General features: G+C 41.8%; 1 protein-coding gene across 1 annotated transcript in view; it reads left to right on the top strand.

The window, feature by feature from the left end:
- Map4k5 (mitogen-activated protein kinase kinase kinase kinase 5) overlaps positions 1-17,094 on the top strand; it is an 81,437-nt gene that overhangs the window by 55,820 nt on the left and 8,523 nt on the right. The window contains exons 16-28 of the mRNA XM_051195940.1: positions 1,075-1,117; positions 1,579-1,732; positions 2,793-2,890; positions 3,336-3,377; positions 4,371-4,455; positions 5,589-5,668; positions 6,273-6,333; positions 9,089-9,091; positions 9,342-9,456; positions 9,744-9,802; positions 11,779-11,882; positions 12,308-12,485; positions 16,632-16,700. Coding sequence (XP_051051897.1) covers positions 1,075-1,117; positions 1,579-1,732; positions 2,793-2,890; positions 3,336-3,377; positions 4,371-4,455; positions 5,589-5,668; positions 6,273-6,333; positions 9,089-9,091; positions 9,342-9,456; positions 9,744-9,802; positions 11,779-11,882; positions 12,308-12,485; positions 16,632-16,700 — 1,091 coding nt within the window. The remainder of the gene's footprint in view (positions 1-1,074; positions 1,118-1,578; positions 1,733-2,792; positions 2,891-3,335; positions 3,378-4,370; positions 4,456-5,588; positions 5,669-6,272; positions 6,334-9,088; positions 9,092-9,341; positions 9,457-9,743; positions 9,803-11,778; positions 11,883-12,307; positions 12,486-16,631; positions 16,701-17,094) is intronic.

Here is a 17,094-nt window from a genome sequence, read left to right as displayed (position 1 = left end):
TCGAGTAATAAAGGGTTAATAATGCAGCCATATGTACTCACGGGCTCCAGAATTCTGAATTTCATTGTTTGGTTGTTTTGTTTCTATTTGCTTTTATTTTAATTTGGTTGTTGTTGATGTTTGGTTTTGGGGGGGGTTTGTGTTTGTTTTTTATTGTTGGGTTTTTTGTTTTGTTTTGCTTTGCTTTGCTTTTTAAGATACGTTCTCATATAACCGAGGCTGCCCTTGGGTCCCCTGTTCTGCCTTGCCTCTGCCATCTTGGTGCTAGGATTATGGGCATGTGACACCATATCCTACTTGTAGTGGGAAATTTTAAATTTTATTTTTTAATTTTTTATAAGTACACAACCCTGTTTTGTTTATGTACTTCTCATTAGTTTAAATCCTTCAGGGACACAGCATCACATGTATTCTATACACAGTGCTTTAGCAAAAAGGTAGCATAGAATGTGGCCTGCACCGTGTTGCTGTCCCCGTGCCGTGACTTAGCTCTCCCGGCCGCCCAGGTTCTGTTGGTTTACCCCCAGCACTGTTCTCTGCCTTGTGCACATCAGCGCATCTCCTGCTAAAGCAAAACTCCATTTCCCCTCAAGCATCAACACCTCTCGTTTATAAAAGACTCTGCATCCCCTTATTTCTAGGGACCCTGATTTTGCAAATGAAGTGGCTTGCACCCTCACCTTCCAGACTCACACCTGTCTTTCAGGAGGCTCTGTCCTAAGCAGGGTCTCCCCAGGCTCTAAGGTAGTGGGTGGCTGTTCTGTCCATGCTAACCACGTGCTATGCCCCTGGGCTGCACTGTACCCAAAGCCTGAATTTGTCTTTCTCTTTTAAGCTTAATCTGATTTGACTTATACATCAAGTACAGCAAAATACAACTGAAAAAGACTTTGTGCCACTTTGTAATTTTTTTATGGCTCTGCGAGTGCAGTCTTAGAATTCGAGGTCTTAGGGTTCTGTCATGCTGTTTGTCTCAGAGCTTCTGTTTGTAAACATTTTAGTGCATATTTGGTAAGTGTTGTGTATGTTACAATCACATATGACCATCTGAATTGAGTTTTTCTCTTTGATTAGGTCAACCTCTAAGCGTGCAGTACCGCCTCCCCTACCTCCTAAGGTGAGCTGCTGAAGGATTTTGGATGACAGATCCTTCTTTACCTAATCACATTTTAAAAATAATTTCATTGACTTTGTTCACATTTTTAAGTTTATTAATTTTCTTTAGAAGTTGGGTTTGAAAATGTAAAGTACATAGCAAAGAAGATTTTGTATGAAATACACCTTAATAAATGTCAGAAAGAAATGTGTTTTTTGCTCTTTTGGAGAAATGTTTGACTATGTGGTGGAAGATAAAAAGTTTATAAAGTTTTAATAGAATTAGTCTTCATTTATTCATTGTCAGTTTCTACTTAGTTAAATACTTAGCAACTGCTTGCATAATTTTATTGGTTATAAAAGTTTTATGACTTGGGGTTGCGACTCATCTAGAACTCACATGTTAAGGTTCTGCTGAGCAGTGGCTCACTTTTGCTGAAGGTTACGATGACTAAGAGTACTTTCTTATCCTCTCCTCATTAGCCACGGATAAACAGTTACCCCGAAGACAGCCTTGCAGATGAAGAAAAATCAGCAACCGTCAAACGTTGCCCTGATCCAGAGACCAGAGCACCTCATGTTCTCAGAAGGCAGAGTAGCCCAAGCTGTGTTCCTGTAGCAGAGACATCCTCTATAGGTACAAGCAGCATGGCAGCAGTCCCGGAATGCAGCTAGATACCATGGTCTGGACGGTCAGACAGATGGGAAGGAAAGGCGCTCTTCCCTGGCTTTAAAGTGTCGTCATTCAGTCGTCAGTCCTTTTGTAGTTCAAGCCTTATTTCTTTGCTTTAATTACACACAAGTGGGTATAATAGATTCACACCATTTCAACCTACTTCAATCCTGTAGTAAATGTTACAGGATCCAAAGGAGGTGCCCGTGTTCCTGCCCTCCAGGAGTCGGGCTGTGATAGACATTATTCCTAGGTATACATAACAGTACAAAAGATGGCTCAGCCTGGTAATACTTGCCTGTTATCCCAGCATTCCAGAGGCAGAGGCAGGCAGATCTCTGTGAGTTCAAAGCCAGCCTGGTCCTGTTCTAGGACTGCCAGTACTATTACACAAAGAAACTATTACAAAAAAAAAAAAAAAAAAGACAAGTCTTTGTAAATAATCAAAAAAAAAAAAAAAGGCCTGATGGAGGGAGGAAAAGAAAGATGACTAGTGTGGTATTTCCTGAGAATAAATGAGTCGAGCCCTAATGTTTCTAAGGGAGGTGGAGACGGACAGTAGTGGGGATGGGCTGTTGGAGGGTGGTAAAGGGCTCGATGAACTTACAGGAGGGAGAGCTAATGCTTAGGCATTCTTGGAGAATAAGAAGGATTGGGCAAATACACTAATGCAGAAACATGAGTCATGTTTGACGCATTCTAATATGGTGGAAGAGTGCTACTTAAAGAGAAGGTAGGACTGAAAGAGTAGATTGACACTCTGTTGGGGAAGGTCTGGAGTACCAGTGGGCTAGATTTCATTTGCTCACAGTATGTTTGGCATAACTTAAGAACGCAACTAAGAAGGATGCAGTGCAACCTAAGAGTCTGAAGGACAGGACCAAAGGTAAATAAACTCATGTGGCAGAAATGTGCTCTGACAGACTCACCCAAGAGGAAGGGAGAGGATGAGGAAAAGAGAGGTTTCTCTTCGAGGAATATTCTTCTTTGTGTACTCATTCAACTTTAACCACGGTTTCCTCAGGAAATGGTGATGGCATTTCAAAACTGATCAGCGAAAATACAGAGGGATCAGCGCAAGCTCCGCAGTTACCTCGAAAAAAGGACAAGAGGGACTTCCCTGTGAGTACAGCGGGCACTCAGCCAGTGGTTGTAAGTAACGGTTTTCATAGAAGGGGCGGGAGCAAGAAGAAGAACTCGGGGCAGTTGCCCCGCTTCACCAGTGGCTGGAGCTCAGAAGTCTGGGGTCAGGATGACAACACAAAGGCTGCCTTTCCTGTGGAGAGAGGGACGGCTCAGCCGTGAGAGCATTGGCTGCTCTTCCACAGGGCCTGGGTTCAATTCCCACACCCATGTGACAGCTGACACCTTCTTCTGGCCTCCACAGACACCAGGCACACACAGGTTCACATACATACATACATGCAGGCAAAACACTCATATACATAAAATTAAAATAATCTAATAATAAGTTTTATAGTAACTGACACAGTAAATGACCAAAGTTTTGTTTTTAACCCTAGAGTTTCTTACAGTGTTTAAAAATTACTTTAAATTTATTTTACAGAAACCAACTATCAATGGCCTTCCACCCACCCCAAAAGTTTTGGTAAGGATTGTTCATGTGATTTACTGATTTTTTTTTTTTTTAATCTTTTTAGGAGAAGTAGAAGTAGATTTCCTGTCAAGTACATTGAACCACTAAAAGAATATTGTAGAAAATAATGTTGGTGGATAGATTTGAATGTGCTGTTGTCAGACCACAGACTCCAATTTGAGTGGATTGGTTAACATTTGGAGACTAACATCAGGTCTATAACCTTAGCACTCCATAGACTAAAGCAGAAAGATCAGGGGTTCAAAGTCAGCCTGGCCCACATAGTGAGTTCCAGGCTATATCTGAGCAATCAGCTATTTAAATAAAGAAAAAGAAGAGAAGGCGGGAGTGGGGGGGTGGGGGAGAGGGGACAGAGAACAAACAAATCAAAATTGAGGATTCATAAATTCTGGCAGTGGGTTACCTGATTAGGTCTTGATTTTAATGTGATGTTAATATTGGGCCTTTTTCCTTATTCAGTCAGTGCCTTTCTCCATTCTCACCCTGAGCTATGCACAGTGAGAAAAAAGAAGGAAGCTTAGCCTAACTCTTCTGTGTCCTCCTGTGCTGAGAGGCATCAGTGAGGGGATGCTGCCCACCATGGCAACAGCGTGCTTTGTGAATTATGCTCACTTACTAGTTAATGTCCAGAACAGAAACTTGTTCTTCTTGTCAGTTACGTATATTCTAGAATTACACTGCCGTGATGCTGAAAAAAAATAAAATATTATTTATTCTACTTTAATGACAGTCCTGAAGTAATAACCTGAATTCTTACAGCTCATTAAAAATGTAGATATTTGGTAGATTTGATACATTGACCCTAAGGGGGAAAGAAAGTGAAGACTATCTGTCTTGGTAGAAAACATTTAGCTGTGTTAAATCTATATTTTGTTTTGAGATAAAATCACAAAGGTTTCTTCGAAGAATCTGACATTGCATGATTTTCTAAGACTATTAAAACTACATAATGAAATAAGCCACATATTTTTCTTTATAAACAAGATGGGAGCATGTTTTTCCAAAGTATTTGATGGCTGCCCTTTGAAAATTAATTGTGCAACATCCTGGATACACCCTGATACAAAAGGTACAAGTTCTGAATTGTATATATACCTCCTATAAATGTTTACTGTACAGAAGATCTTTGTGATTAGTGGAGTGGGGTGGTTAACTTTAAAATTGTCACCTTAGATACTAAATGAGATAGGGCCTTATGAGGAGTTCATTAAGTCAGTAGGCTTTGGTTCAACTGCATTAAAGTTAAATAGTACAGGAACTGTTCTTGTAAAGGAGGCTAAAGAGCTATCACAACTATGTATCCTTAATTTGTACAGTTCATAATCAGCCACTAGGATCTATAGGCAGTGGGTACTTTGTTTCAGTCTCATTTTAAAAAAGAAAAAACAAATATACACTGAAGTCTTTAGGAGTAAAGGGGTTTGTGCTCATAGCTTAGCTTGAAGGTATACGTGGGTATGAAGAAGATACAGTTCAAGATCAGTCTGATCTGTATTAAGATGACGTCATAGGTAGGTAGGTAGGTAGGTAGGTAGGTAGATAGATAGATAGATAGATAGATAGATAGATAGATAGATCAGGAAGCTTGTTCATATTTGTGTTCTACCATCTCTGCTCATTTTAATTTCTCTACTCTAACATTCAGCTCAAAACTCCATGTCAGTTTAGTCATTTTGGATGTTTGAGCCATGCTCAGTAAGATGCATCTATTGCTGTGACTGCTTTAACGCTTACATTTTTCCAGGATTGAAGACAGTAGCTGTCTCCTTCAGTGTGGGGACAGTTCTCTACTTTCCTGCTAGTTCAGTTTTCCTTCCTCAGAATCAATCTTTTCTCCAAGAAGCTCTGACTCTTTTTTACAGTAATAGTATTTAAAAACCAACATCTCAACAGATGTACTCATTATTTGTGTGTGTCGTGATTTTTTGGTTTTTATTTAATGTATATTTGAGCATTTGAAGTGTCTTGCAAAAACATACCACTATAACAACAGTCAGTTGTAGGCAGCATTAAATAGTTAAGTCTTACATGGCTTCTATTTACTTCTTAAAACATGGGAAAGAGACATGGTGGCATGAATGTTTAAAAACAGTTGTACTTTGGTGCATGTGTGGGAATGTAATGCTGAATGTCATCACTACATAGAGACCTGAGTGTGCAACTTCAGGAAATAACACTAAGTCTGGTAATTTGCTGTTATAGATCAGTACATTATTTTTGGAACTGAAGATGGTATTTATACATTGAATCTCAATGAACTACATGAAGCAACTATGGAACAGGTAATAAAATTGTTAACTTAAAGAATTAATTTGAACAAATTGGATAAAAGAATTATCATTTTAAATCCATTTGTACAGGTCTTAATCTTAGTTAAAGGGGTGACCTGGTACTGACTTCATGCTCATGTTGATTTTTTTTCTCTTAAGGTTTTGGTAATTTTTCCAAAGAAATTACCAAAATTTTTATAATACCATTTGTTTTGTTTTGCATGGTGCTGAGATCAATCCCAGAGCCCTGTGCATGCTAGGCCCATGCTCTGCCACATGCCGGGCCCATGCTCTGCCACATGCCGGGCCCATGCTCTGCCACATGCTAGGCACATGCTCTACCACATGCCAGGCCCATGCTCTGCCACATGCCGGGCCCATGGTCTGCCACATGCTGGGCTCATACTCTGCCACATGCCAGGCCCATGCTCTACCACATACCAGGCCCATGCTCTACCACATGCCAGGCCCATGCTCTGCCACATGCCGGGCCCATGCTCAGCCACTAAGTCACATCCCCAGCGGCACCACTTTATTGCTTGGGGGTTTGGGGGCCGGGTAAGAGGAGAGAATCAAAACTGTGCAGGTTAATAATCTTCTTCCTCATCCTCTTCAGTTGTTTCCTCGGAAATGTACCTGGCTCTATGTCATCAATAACACGCTGATGTCATTATCAGGTATGCATGATTGTGAAAACCATAGACAAGCAGAGGGATGAAATTTTAGTGTACACTGTGTAACAGTGCCATTCGCTGTTTGAGAAGGGTCCTGTCTTCTGTGAGGGCTGCATTTCCCGGCCCCTTTCCCCATTTCCTTCCACACGGTGCACCATTGCTGCTGCTAGCATGCGATGGGAGGGAGCAGAGTCAAGCTACCTCCTTTCTCCATGAATGCCAGCAAACCACTCTTAACCTCAGTTTTCTTAATTACCAAATCAAGACTGAGGCATTAAAAACAAAATAACAAAAACCAGTCTCATGAGATTGTTGTAAGGGTTAAGTAAAACAGCCCAGAGTGCTGAATAGGTTGTGAAGTCTTAGACAATGCTTTAGAGTCTGCTAGTCCAGGGAAATAGATGGGTCTTCTGAAGAGCGCTTTCCACCAAGCATGAGGACCTGAGTTCTGTCCCCAGCATCCTTGGAGAAAGGTAGGTGTGGTGGTGCACACTTGTAATTCCAGTACTAGGGAGGCAGAGGCAGGAGGCTCCTTGGGGCTCAGGAAGCAAGAAACTGAGCCTAATGGGTAAGTTCCAGACCATGGAGAGAATCTGTCTCATAATCAAGAAAGACATTGACTAAAGAACAGCATTCAGTATTGGCCTCTGGCCTACACATTCACATGGATCTAATGACTAAGCACTAAAATCTGTGAGCCTATGGGGGCCATTCTTATTCAAACTACCACACCCACCAAAAGATATTTTCTTATATATTGGACTTACATAGCTGCATGCAGACTGATTTCATGTGTAGTACAAGATAGCTCATTGATATTTCTCCCCAGTGGAGATACTTCAGGAACCTGTATTTGAGTAGTAACGATGGTAATGAAAAATAGCCTTGTGTGTAAATGACTTGTTAAGAAGTGGGATCCTTGACAGCAGTGGTTCTCTACTTCCTAATGCTGTGGCCCTTTAATACACTTCTTCATGTTGTGGTGACCCCCATCCGTAAAATTATTTTCATTGCTACTTCATAACTTATTTTGCTACTGTTACAAATCATAATGCAAATATCTGTATTTTCTGAGATCTTAGATCACTCTTGTGGAAGGGTCATTCCATCCCCTAAGGAGGCCACTACTCTAGAGTACTTAATTGCTTTGGTTTTAATTATGATTAGCCTGTCGTTTCTTATTTCATTTAGCAAATATTCATATATTACTCCTGTGAAAAGAAACAAACCCAATTCTATTTGAATGACTCCTGAATCTCTTAGCAGACTTAATTCTGTTTCTTTTATCTGGTATAAACCCCCTGGGTGGTAGCCATAGGTGGGATTTTACAATATGGGCAGTGAATCGCTGATAGGGAGTTTCCTTCCAGGTGTGGGTCAAGTAGCTCTAGGTCTTGAAAACAACATCGAAGGTGAAGTTGCCCAGGGTGGCATTCAGCCCCTGGCTTATGTGCAACAGTCATCAATACCAGCCAGCAGCAGCTTCTTGGGCACAGGAACAGGGATAATGCCAGGGCCTCTGGGAATGGGATGAAACACACCAGCACAGAGTGACAGCGGCCTGTCACCTTGCATGGGATGGTGTAGGGTTTGCTCATTTTGTTCCCCCAGTATTCTCTCCAGACAGGGACAGGATGAAAGCTTGGCCAAGGCAATGGCTCCTTGGATGGTAATGGCTACCTCCTGGAGAACACTTAACACCAAGACCAGCATGACCATTGTGGTCCCAGTAGCAACAGAACCCTTGAAGCTGGCTCACTGCTGTGAGTCTGCTCCTGTGCTTACCTCATCCTTTAGGGATGCTTCAGGAAAAGGCAATGGTTGTAGATTCCTTGATGGCAAGGAGAGGCAGATGGCCCTCCAGGGGTTTGACTTCATGTCCTTGACCAGACAGGCCATCTTGGTGAAAAGGATCTATTCCTTGTCTTGTGCTCCATGATCCCCAAACCCTGTGAGACCATTGTGGAAACTTTCATGGCCTCTCAAACCTGAGTCTCCTAGGCTACCAGGGCCTCCTGCTGCACATCTGAGCAGTGGTTCTGAACTTTGTATGTAGCATAACTTTTCTTAACTCTTGCTGCCTTTATCATTAGACATAGCTGTCTTCAGATATAGCTTTAAAACCACACATAGTGTGCACCTTTTATTTTCATGGGATAAAATGGGATGGCAGGAGATAATTTATGAATAGTTTATTTCTGTAGTGCAGTTAGAATTACCCCTAAAATGGAAAGAACAGGAGTATTAGAAATAATGAGTCTAGAGAGGTGGAGAGGGAAAAAGATGCTGTGTTGGCCAGAATGTTTCTACTCTGAAAAAGACAGAAACTGTTGTGAGGGTAAAATACGCTATGGAATGTGTTTCCACATTAAAAGGGCAAGTGTTGCTATTGTGTGGCACCCTTTGTGAGGTATTATACTCAAAAATGTATTCAGTCAATTTTAATTGAAGTTAATTCAGTGGATTGCTGATAGATGGATCTGTCCCAAAGAGATAATGGCAGTATTGCAGACTTTTCTGTTTTGTTTGTAACACACGTGCACATCGGTGTTTAGCAGTTTCTCTTCCCTAGCATCAATTTTACATTCATTCTTCCCAGATTACCTGTTTGTCAGAACATGCCTAAACAGAATGATCTACTTGCTTAAAAGTAATTTTACCCCATTACTTCCAAATGTTAACCAGGCTTATTTGTTGTGTTTTTACATGCTTTTCTGTTCTGCTTGGTCCTTGAATGTTACCGGATTCGTCTTTTTAGAAGGTAATTGCTTTTTTTTTTTTTTTTTTTGGTGTTTTTGAGACAGGGTCTCACTATGTAGCTCTGGCTGTCATGGAACTCAGTATGTAAACCAAGCTGGCCTTGAACTCAACAGGGATTCACCTGCCTCAGCATACTCATTCCTGGGACTAAAGGCATGCGCCACCGCACTCGGCTAACCGCATTTTACTTGAAAACTGTCTTTTTTCCACTGGATTTTATCCTAGTAAAGTAACTTCCTTCTCCTTTGCAGGAAAGACCTTTCAGCTCTACTCCCACAACCTTATTGCTTTGTTTGAACAAGCCAGGAAGCCAGGGTTAGCTGCCCATATCCAAACTCATAGGTTTCCTGACCGAATTCTGCCAAGGTACAAAATACCATTTTGATCCTACTGGGGATGAGGGTATTTGTGTCTGTTTTTAAACTGCCAGTGTTCCTTGTCTGGTGAAACAGCTCCGTGTTCTTAATTTATGTGTCATCCAGACTGGAAGTTATTCATGCTTCCTGCATGAAAATTACTTATGGAAGTTTTATAACAAAGTCTTCATCCTATAAAATCATAATCTAAAGTCAGAGTCTGAGGTGCTTAGCTGGTTCATATGTCATCATATGGAGGCCACAATAGAGTTCATTCATATTGTCTTATATTTTCAGGAAGTTTGCCCTAACAACAAAGATCCCTGATACAAAAGGCTGCCATAAATGCTGCATAGGTGAGTAAATGCTCCTTCTCACACTTATACGGTCAGAACTTTAATGTCTTTAAAAGTCAGTCTAAGAGCTTACCCAGCTGTGGAACAGCATCATCCACACAAACCTTCCCCACCTCTCATGCCAGGATTGACCCCAAACCAACCTCAGGTTCAGAAATTGGCTAGCAGGACTCACTGACAGGTTTGATGCTCACAGTTCTGATTACACGTGAGAATATGCATTAAAATTATCTGTGCAGATGAGCATGTGGCAGATGCAGGGCTGCCAGGCATGACCCTGGTGCTGTAGTGGACACCAGTGTTGTCCCTTTATAGTGTGGCTCTGTGGTAGTTCACACAGCATTGCCAGTCAGGTGTTGGTTCAAGCATCCAAAAGGGCTTCATCACGAAGGCGTGTGATTGATTACCCACATGGCTATTCTCCCATCCAACCCCTCCATTGATCAGCTGATACTACATGAGTCAGAGCCCCCACCCAAAGTCATACTCTTGGTCTTTCTGGCATGACCAGTTCCTCATACTAAAATTATCTAGTGTTGCTGACCCCACCCTAAATTGTGTTGTTAGATGTAAGGCATAATGGGGGTTCAAGCATGACATTCCAAAGTCTTAGTGGTTGTTTCTGAGAGAGGAATGTTAAAGGGCGGACTTCTTTTGAAGCGGCAGTTACAATCTTTACTACATAACATAGCTATTTCATTTATCCCGTAACAGTTCTGGACATTGATTATGTCACAAGGGAGTCATAGAACCTAGAATCAGATCTGGGTGTAACCTGTACTAATCTTGGACTCCTAACTTCCAAAATTTGTTTGATCAGTGAGCTTACACATTTATCTTCATGAAAAGATACTCTGTAGAACAAAATACTCAACAATGTGCTCTGTCTGCAGTCATGTGTCACATCATAGTGCATGTGTGTCACTGGGTAATTTACCCATTGTACTTAAGTGACATGTCACCAAGTGATGTAGTCCCTGGAACCAACATAATAGACTCAAGCTTGGTCTGACTGAGATGTTGCACAGTTTGTGATGATGATGTAACCAGATTTTGGCTTCCAAGATCTGTGGCTCAGAAAGGTCTAGAATCCTAAGATACAGTTATGCAGAACTTAAAGCAAGTACCTGCTCACATAACCATTGTGTGTTGTGATTGTTGGGAGTCACACTGGGGAGAAAAAGAGGCCAAGATGAATTTTTACAGATTTGAGTCAAGGGTGTTACAGCAAGATGGATTAATACATACATACATGATAAATTATCTTCATGGTCCCTCAAGCTGCTCTGTCATGGGGACATGATATGGTAGTTTCAGCTGTCCCTAGACCTGTCAGATTTTATCCTTTCAGTTTATTTAGAAGCAGATTTGGGGTTTATAGAGTAGCTTACATGTTTAGAACTAATAGTATAGATCTCACCAAAAAATTCTCATGGTTAAGTACTCAGCATATTAAAGGCATTTAGAAATAAATATATGTGAGCTCCAATTGATATTTTTTGTTTAAATAAAAATGAAAGGTAGCATTTCTTTATTTTCTATCCATTCTCATCATCTTGATTAAGACAGCAGTTTGTCAGCTAAAAATAGTCAATTTTTTTCTTCTGTAGTACAGAAGTATTGGTTTACCACATGCCACTGACATTTCCTCACACCAGCAACTGCCTCCAAATAAATAATGAATAAATAAATAAATAGCTTGGGCCAGGCAAGGGGGTGCACATCTATAATGCCAGCACTTGAGAGACAGAGACAGGAGGATCTCTGTGAGTTCAAGGCCAGCCTGTTCTACAGAGCCAGACCATCCAGAGCTGTATAGTGAGACCCTGTCTCTCAAAAGAAAAGAAAGAGAGGTCTGTTAGCTTTTAGGTGAAGGTAATTCAGCTGTCACTTTTAGCTAAACTATTCTCTCACAGAAACTTTCAGTATTGTGCATGTGGGTAGGGTTATTATTTTTCTTTTTTCTTTCTCTTCAGTTAGAAACCCTTACACAGGACATAAATACCTCTGCGGAGCTTTGCAGTCTGGGATTGTACTGCTTCAGTGGTATGAACCGATGCAGAAATTCATGTTGATTAAGGTACATGTGGCTTTCTTACAGTTTCCTTCTTGATGATACACTGTGCATAAATGAAATAGGCTAAAGCTATAGTTACTGTTATTAGGGACAGCCCCTTACTGTTGTTAGGGACAGCCCCTTACTATTATTAGGGACAGCCCAGCCCCTAGAGTTTGTAGAACTGTGTGTGTGATGTTTTATATCCTTAGTAATATCTTTTCTGTAACTTATTGTTACTTAATAAGCTTCTAGAATCATCATATCCACAAACATTGGTGAGGCCAGTTCTCTAAGTTTCTCTAAAGGTACTCAACACTCATTGCCACAGAGGCGAGCTTGTACAGGATGAGGCAGATAACCACCAGGCTTGCAGCTGACTTCATTCAACATGGCGTGGACGGAAGGTTGCTAGATTTCTCTTTTTTTTCTCTTGTTGTTTGTTGCAGCACTTTGATTTTCCTTTACCAAGTCCTTTGAATGTTTTTGAAATGCTGGTGATCCCAGAACAGGAGTACCCCATGGTTTGTGTAGCTATCAGCAAAGGCACAGAGTCAAACCAAGTAGTTCAGTTTGAAACAATCAACTTGAATTCCGCATCTTCCTGGTTTACAGAAATCGGTGCCGGTGAGTGTTTTTCCACTGTGTGTTCAGATAGCCATGTTTTTGCCTGTACTAGATGCAGAGGACTTGATTTCAACCGTTGTGGGCTCCCAGTGCAAAATGCAAGCATAATTTCCCACGTAAGCTCAAGAAATTACCTACATGTAGTTTGCCCGAGGACTTTTAACATAGGTGGTACACATACTTGTAGGTGTCAGTAGTTCTCCCCTTACCGTATGTGGATTCTAGGGCTTGCACTAACTCGGTCAGACGTGACAGCAAGCATCTCATAGGTCTCTTGCCCAAAGAAACTTTATACTAAGGAGTTTTAAAATTCTTGACATTTAAAAGTCCCAGTTGTTGACAGGCTGGAAAGATAGCTCCAGGGTTAAGAGGTTGCTGCTCTTGTAGAGGGCCCAGGTTCAGTTTCCCAGCACCCACAAGATAATGGCTCACAGCTCTAGTTCCCAGGGGCTCTGATGCCATGAGCACCAGGCATGCATGTGACATAGAGCCACACATACAGGCAAACACTCATACACATAAATTAAAAAACACTTTAATTTCAAGTCTGAGTTGTTACCAGTTTGTCTTTGGCCTTACTAAATAGTTATGTATCTCAAGCTAAGAAAGTTCCCTTTTCTCCCTGTCCTGTTTATCCTACCCATCCCACAAACATACACACACCCTATTGCAACTGGTGCTGTGCTCTGCAGCCATGGGTAGAAGTTTCTCAAGTGGCCCGCAAGCTTTTCCATTGGAATATTCATTGTTCTTTCTACGATTGGCTGGTGCCTGTAGGATTTTGTCACTTTTGTCTCAGTGAAAACTCTGAAAGGACAGGAAGGACAGCTTTTCTCACAGTTGAAGTTTGGAAAAATCAGTCAAGAATAGATTTTTCAAATGAAAACAATACCCAGTGCCTCTAACCAACAGGGACATGCAAGTCAGTGATATCATGAGGTACCACCTAAGCCACATCAGTAGCAGTAGCAAAGTCCAGTGAGGATGCAGAGAGGAGCTGCTGGCCGGGATTCAGTTAGTGCCACCATCGTGGAAACAGTCTGGGGCCTTTCACAGGCTAGAAATAGGACTGCTACACCACCCAGCACTTTCACTGTTGGGTGTGTACCGCCTTCCCAGAAAATAAAACCAGTATGCTGGAAAGAGAGCTGCATACCCATATTTATTGCAGCTTTCTCCACAATAACCAAAACACAGAATCACCCTAGATTGAGTTCAGCTGACGGATAAAGAAAACGTGCGTGGTATATCTACACTGTGGAGTATTACTCAGCCATCAAAAATGTGACCCTGTGTTGGGTGTGGTGGCACATGCCTGTGATTTCTGTGCTCAGGAGATGAAGGTGGAAAGATAATGAGCCAGGCTAGCCTGGGCTACATACGGGGACACGCAGTAGTGGACAAGCATGAAAACAAAGCACTTGAACGTGGGAACAAGTGTGGTGTCAAAGGGCAGATGCCATGTATTCTCACCTGCAGACACTGAAAACGATCTTTGCAAGTCAAACAGGATTAGGCTCTGAAGAAGTCCACAGAGGCAAGGGTATGGGGGAAAGTCTGGGGCTGTGCTTGGGTAGAAGGAGTGATTTCCGATGCTCTCTAACTCTCTATGGTGACTGGTTAACAACAACTAAATGTGTTTCAAGAGCGCTATCAGAGAGTACTTTGAATATACTTCAAATCTGGAGTATATGAAATGAGAAAGGGAATCCTCATTTTTCTGTTTGTTGTGCTGGTGTATTTTGTCATTTGTCAACCATGATTTATTAGGTCACTTTTAAACAGAATTCAAGCAGTTTGCAGTAGTTTTTTTAGACTACTGTCACAAGTCTTAACTATGTTATGAGGAAGTCTGTTAGAGTGTTTCATTTGGGGCACCTTGGCTTTTGGTAACTTAAACTTGAGTTATGTGGGTTAAGCATCCCAACAAGGGAAGCTTAACATGGACCCCACACTAATGCCACCTTCAGAATAAGACTGGAACAGAGCTCAGTGATAGTGTCTGTAACTAGCATGCACAGGGACTGTGTTTGATCCCACGCTTTACCAAGACAGTATGACCAGAGATGTCCTAGTTTCACAACATGGCCTTTAGGTGCAGCCATTTGTTGTGGTTACCTGAAGAATAACAATACCATCCATCATAGTCAGTTTCAAACCAATGGCCTAATGTCATGTGGCTCATAAATTCCCTGAAAATTTAACAAGCTTTCATGCCCTGTGTGAACTTCCCGTGTATGGACCAAGCTGTAGTTTCCAGTAGGGGTAAAGAAGAGAGCCACTTGTACGACTTAATGGCTTCTGCAGTTGGGTGTGCCTCCTGTGGAACTGATAGAAAGTGTTGAAGTAAAATTGCCTGCCTGTTGCCAAAGTAAGCGGCCTGGATAGAAATGGTTCCCTGGTAGGCAAACAGCACTCAAAATGTGGCTATATGTCAGTTTATTTAAAACAACATGATTAGACTGGGAACGGTGGTGCATGCCTTTAATCCAAGCATTCCGAAGGCAAGAACAGGCAGTATTACAAAATGAAATCCTGTCTCAAAAGAATTGAAAATAACAATAAAAACATGATCATTTTTAAACAATAACAAAAACTCAAATCATCCTTACCCCATAGCCCCACAGTGTGTTTGCTGGTTGTTGTAGTTTCAAAGATCATTGTATAGTTACTTGCTGGCAATGTACAGCATCTTTCTTCCAGATGGTGTGTTGAGAGCTATACATACTCCTTGAGGCTGGAAATTTGTTGAATCTTCTTTTGAATCTCAGAATTTGAGCTGGTTTTTGAGATTTTGTTATGTTCTAATGCTTGAGGTCATAGTATATCCACCTTTAACATTATCCCAGCTAAAATAAGAACAGAGCAAAAATTACTTCCTGAGCAGATCCCAGCCTCTGAGGTCATCATCAGATCACACAGGTGAGATGCCCTGTCTAGTCCAGCTTTTGTCCTTATCAGGTTTTGTTTTCATGGCTAATCATTAATCTAATTTCCAGCCATGTCTGTTGTTGAGCCAAGAGCCTTCAGCTGGTAAAGCTATAGCATTGAGATGAGCTCTGTTCCAGGAGTCCTTCCTTTGCAGGTTCTGATTCATTATTGCATGGTCCTTTATTGCAAGGTCACTCCTTGGTATTTCTTGAGTGGGTGGATGGTCATAGGTTAGCTGAGAAAAATTACATTTGGTGTATTGCCTTAAAGATAATTTGTTGGTGGTGTTAGAAGGCTGCTCATTGATGTGTCTTTAGTGGGCACCATGTGCCTGTTGTATAAACTGATGACATGACTGCTCCATGGTATGGTTAAGGACAAAGTTTTTACTGTAGATATGAAAGGCAATAGCCAGCGTCGTCTGGAAGAGTCCATAGCAGAGAGAGAAAGAAATAGACTGAGTATGGCCAGGAGACTGGACATGGCCAGGGCAGTCTGCAAGAGAGGGAGAAGAGCAGGGGGTGGAGAGTAGAGAGAGCATAGTGGGAAAAGGGTACCAAGAGTGGCAGGGCTATAAGGACAATGAGTAGCTGGGGGCGGGGATGAAGCCCATGAGCTAGGGAGAGTTTAAGGGAGTGGAGAGGGTGAGAAGGACTAGGATGCAAGCACAGACTTTGAAATGTGTAGTGGGCACTTGTGATGCTGAAGGAGCCTGGAGACCAGCATGCACTTTGATACGATGGTAGGCAACACAGGTAGTCATATGTCCCTTCTTCCAGAAGTAAGGGAAATTACTCCTTTGGTAGATGGGAACCAGTTTCACAAGTTCCTGTGGAGTGTGGGCTTTTATCTACCAGAAACCCTCCTAGAGTCCATGTTGAGCTCATTTCTGGGTATTTGGACTGCCTTTTGAGGTTTGGGGAAGTGGAGTTTCCTTTGGACCTGACAGAGTGCATCTCTCCCGAGTGTAGAACAAAAGCTAACCAATGTGTGCATGTTCCTTCCCTTCCGGCACTATAGTGAAGACCAGTGAATAGGCAGAGTGTATTCATCAGCCAATAAGAAAAAAAAGTGCATACTTTTTTTTAAAGAAAACATGACAAGATGCAGTTTGTGCGATATTTTAAAGAGTAAATAACACCAAGATTCAGACTCTGGTTTTCTATACCCTGGTTTATTGGATCGTGTTGCTAACTACAACATTTCCCCACTTAGGCAGCCAACAACTGGATTCCATTCACGTGACGCAGTTGGAGAGAGATACTGTTTTGGTGTGTTTAGACAGTGAGTATTATTTTAAAGTTAATTTTGAGTGTGCTGTTTCATAAAGCAACCCTTTAATGGAATTGACGGTGTCGCTCATGCTCTTCCCTCAAGTGACCGGCAAGAAGCTCAGTTGCCCTGGCCCTCAGTGCCATGCTTTCATTTTACACTTGGCTCGTGTGGGGACACTAGCACTGTCTGACACCTTAGAGAATTTCTGTATGAACTGTTCTCTCACTGTAAACTGTGATCATAGAATCACTTAACAAGCTGGGCAGTGGTGACGCACGCCTTTAAACCCAGCACTAGGGAGGCAGAGGCAAGTCGATCTCTGAGTTCGAGTCCAAGCTGGTCTACAGAGCAAGTTCCAGGACTCTGTCTCAAAACAACAACAACAAAAAAGCACTTAACATGT

This window comes from Phodopus roborovskii, unplaced genomic scaffold (assembly GCF_943737965.1).
Source record: "Phodopus roborovskii unplaced genomic scaffold, PHOROB, whole genome shotgun sequence".
Lineage (NCBI taxonomy): Eukaryota > Metazoa > Chordata > Mammalia > Rodentia > Cricetidae > Phodopus > Phodopus roborovskii.
This window is presented reverse-complemented; position numbering and strand designations above follow the sequence as displayed.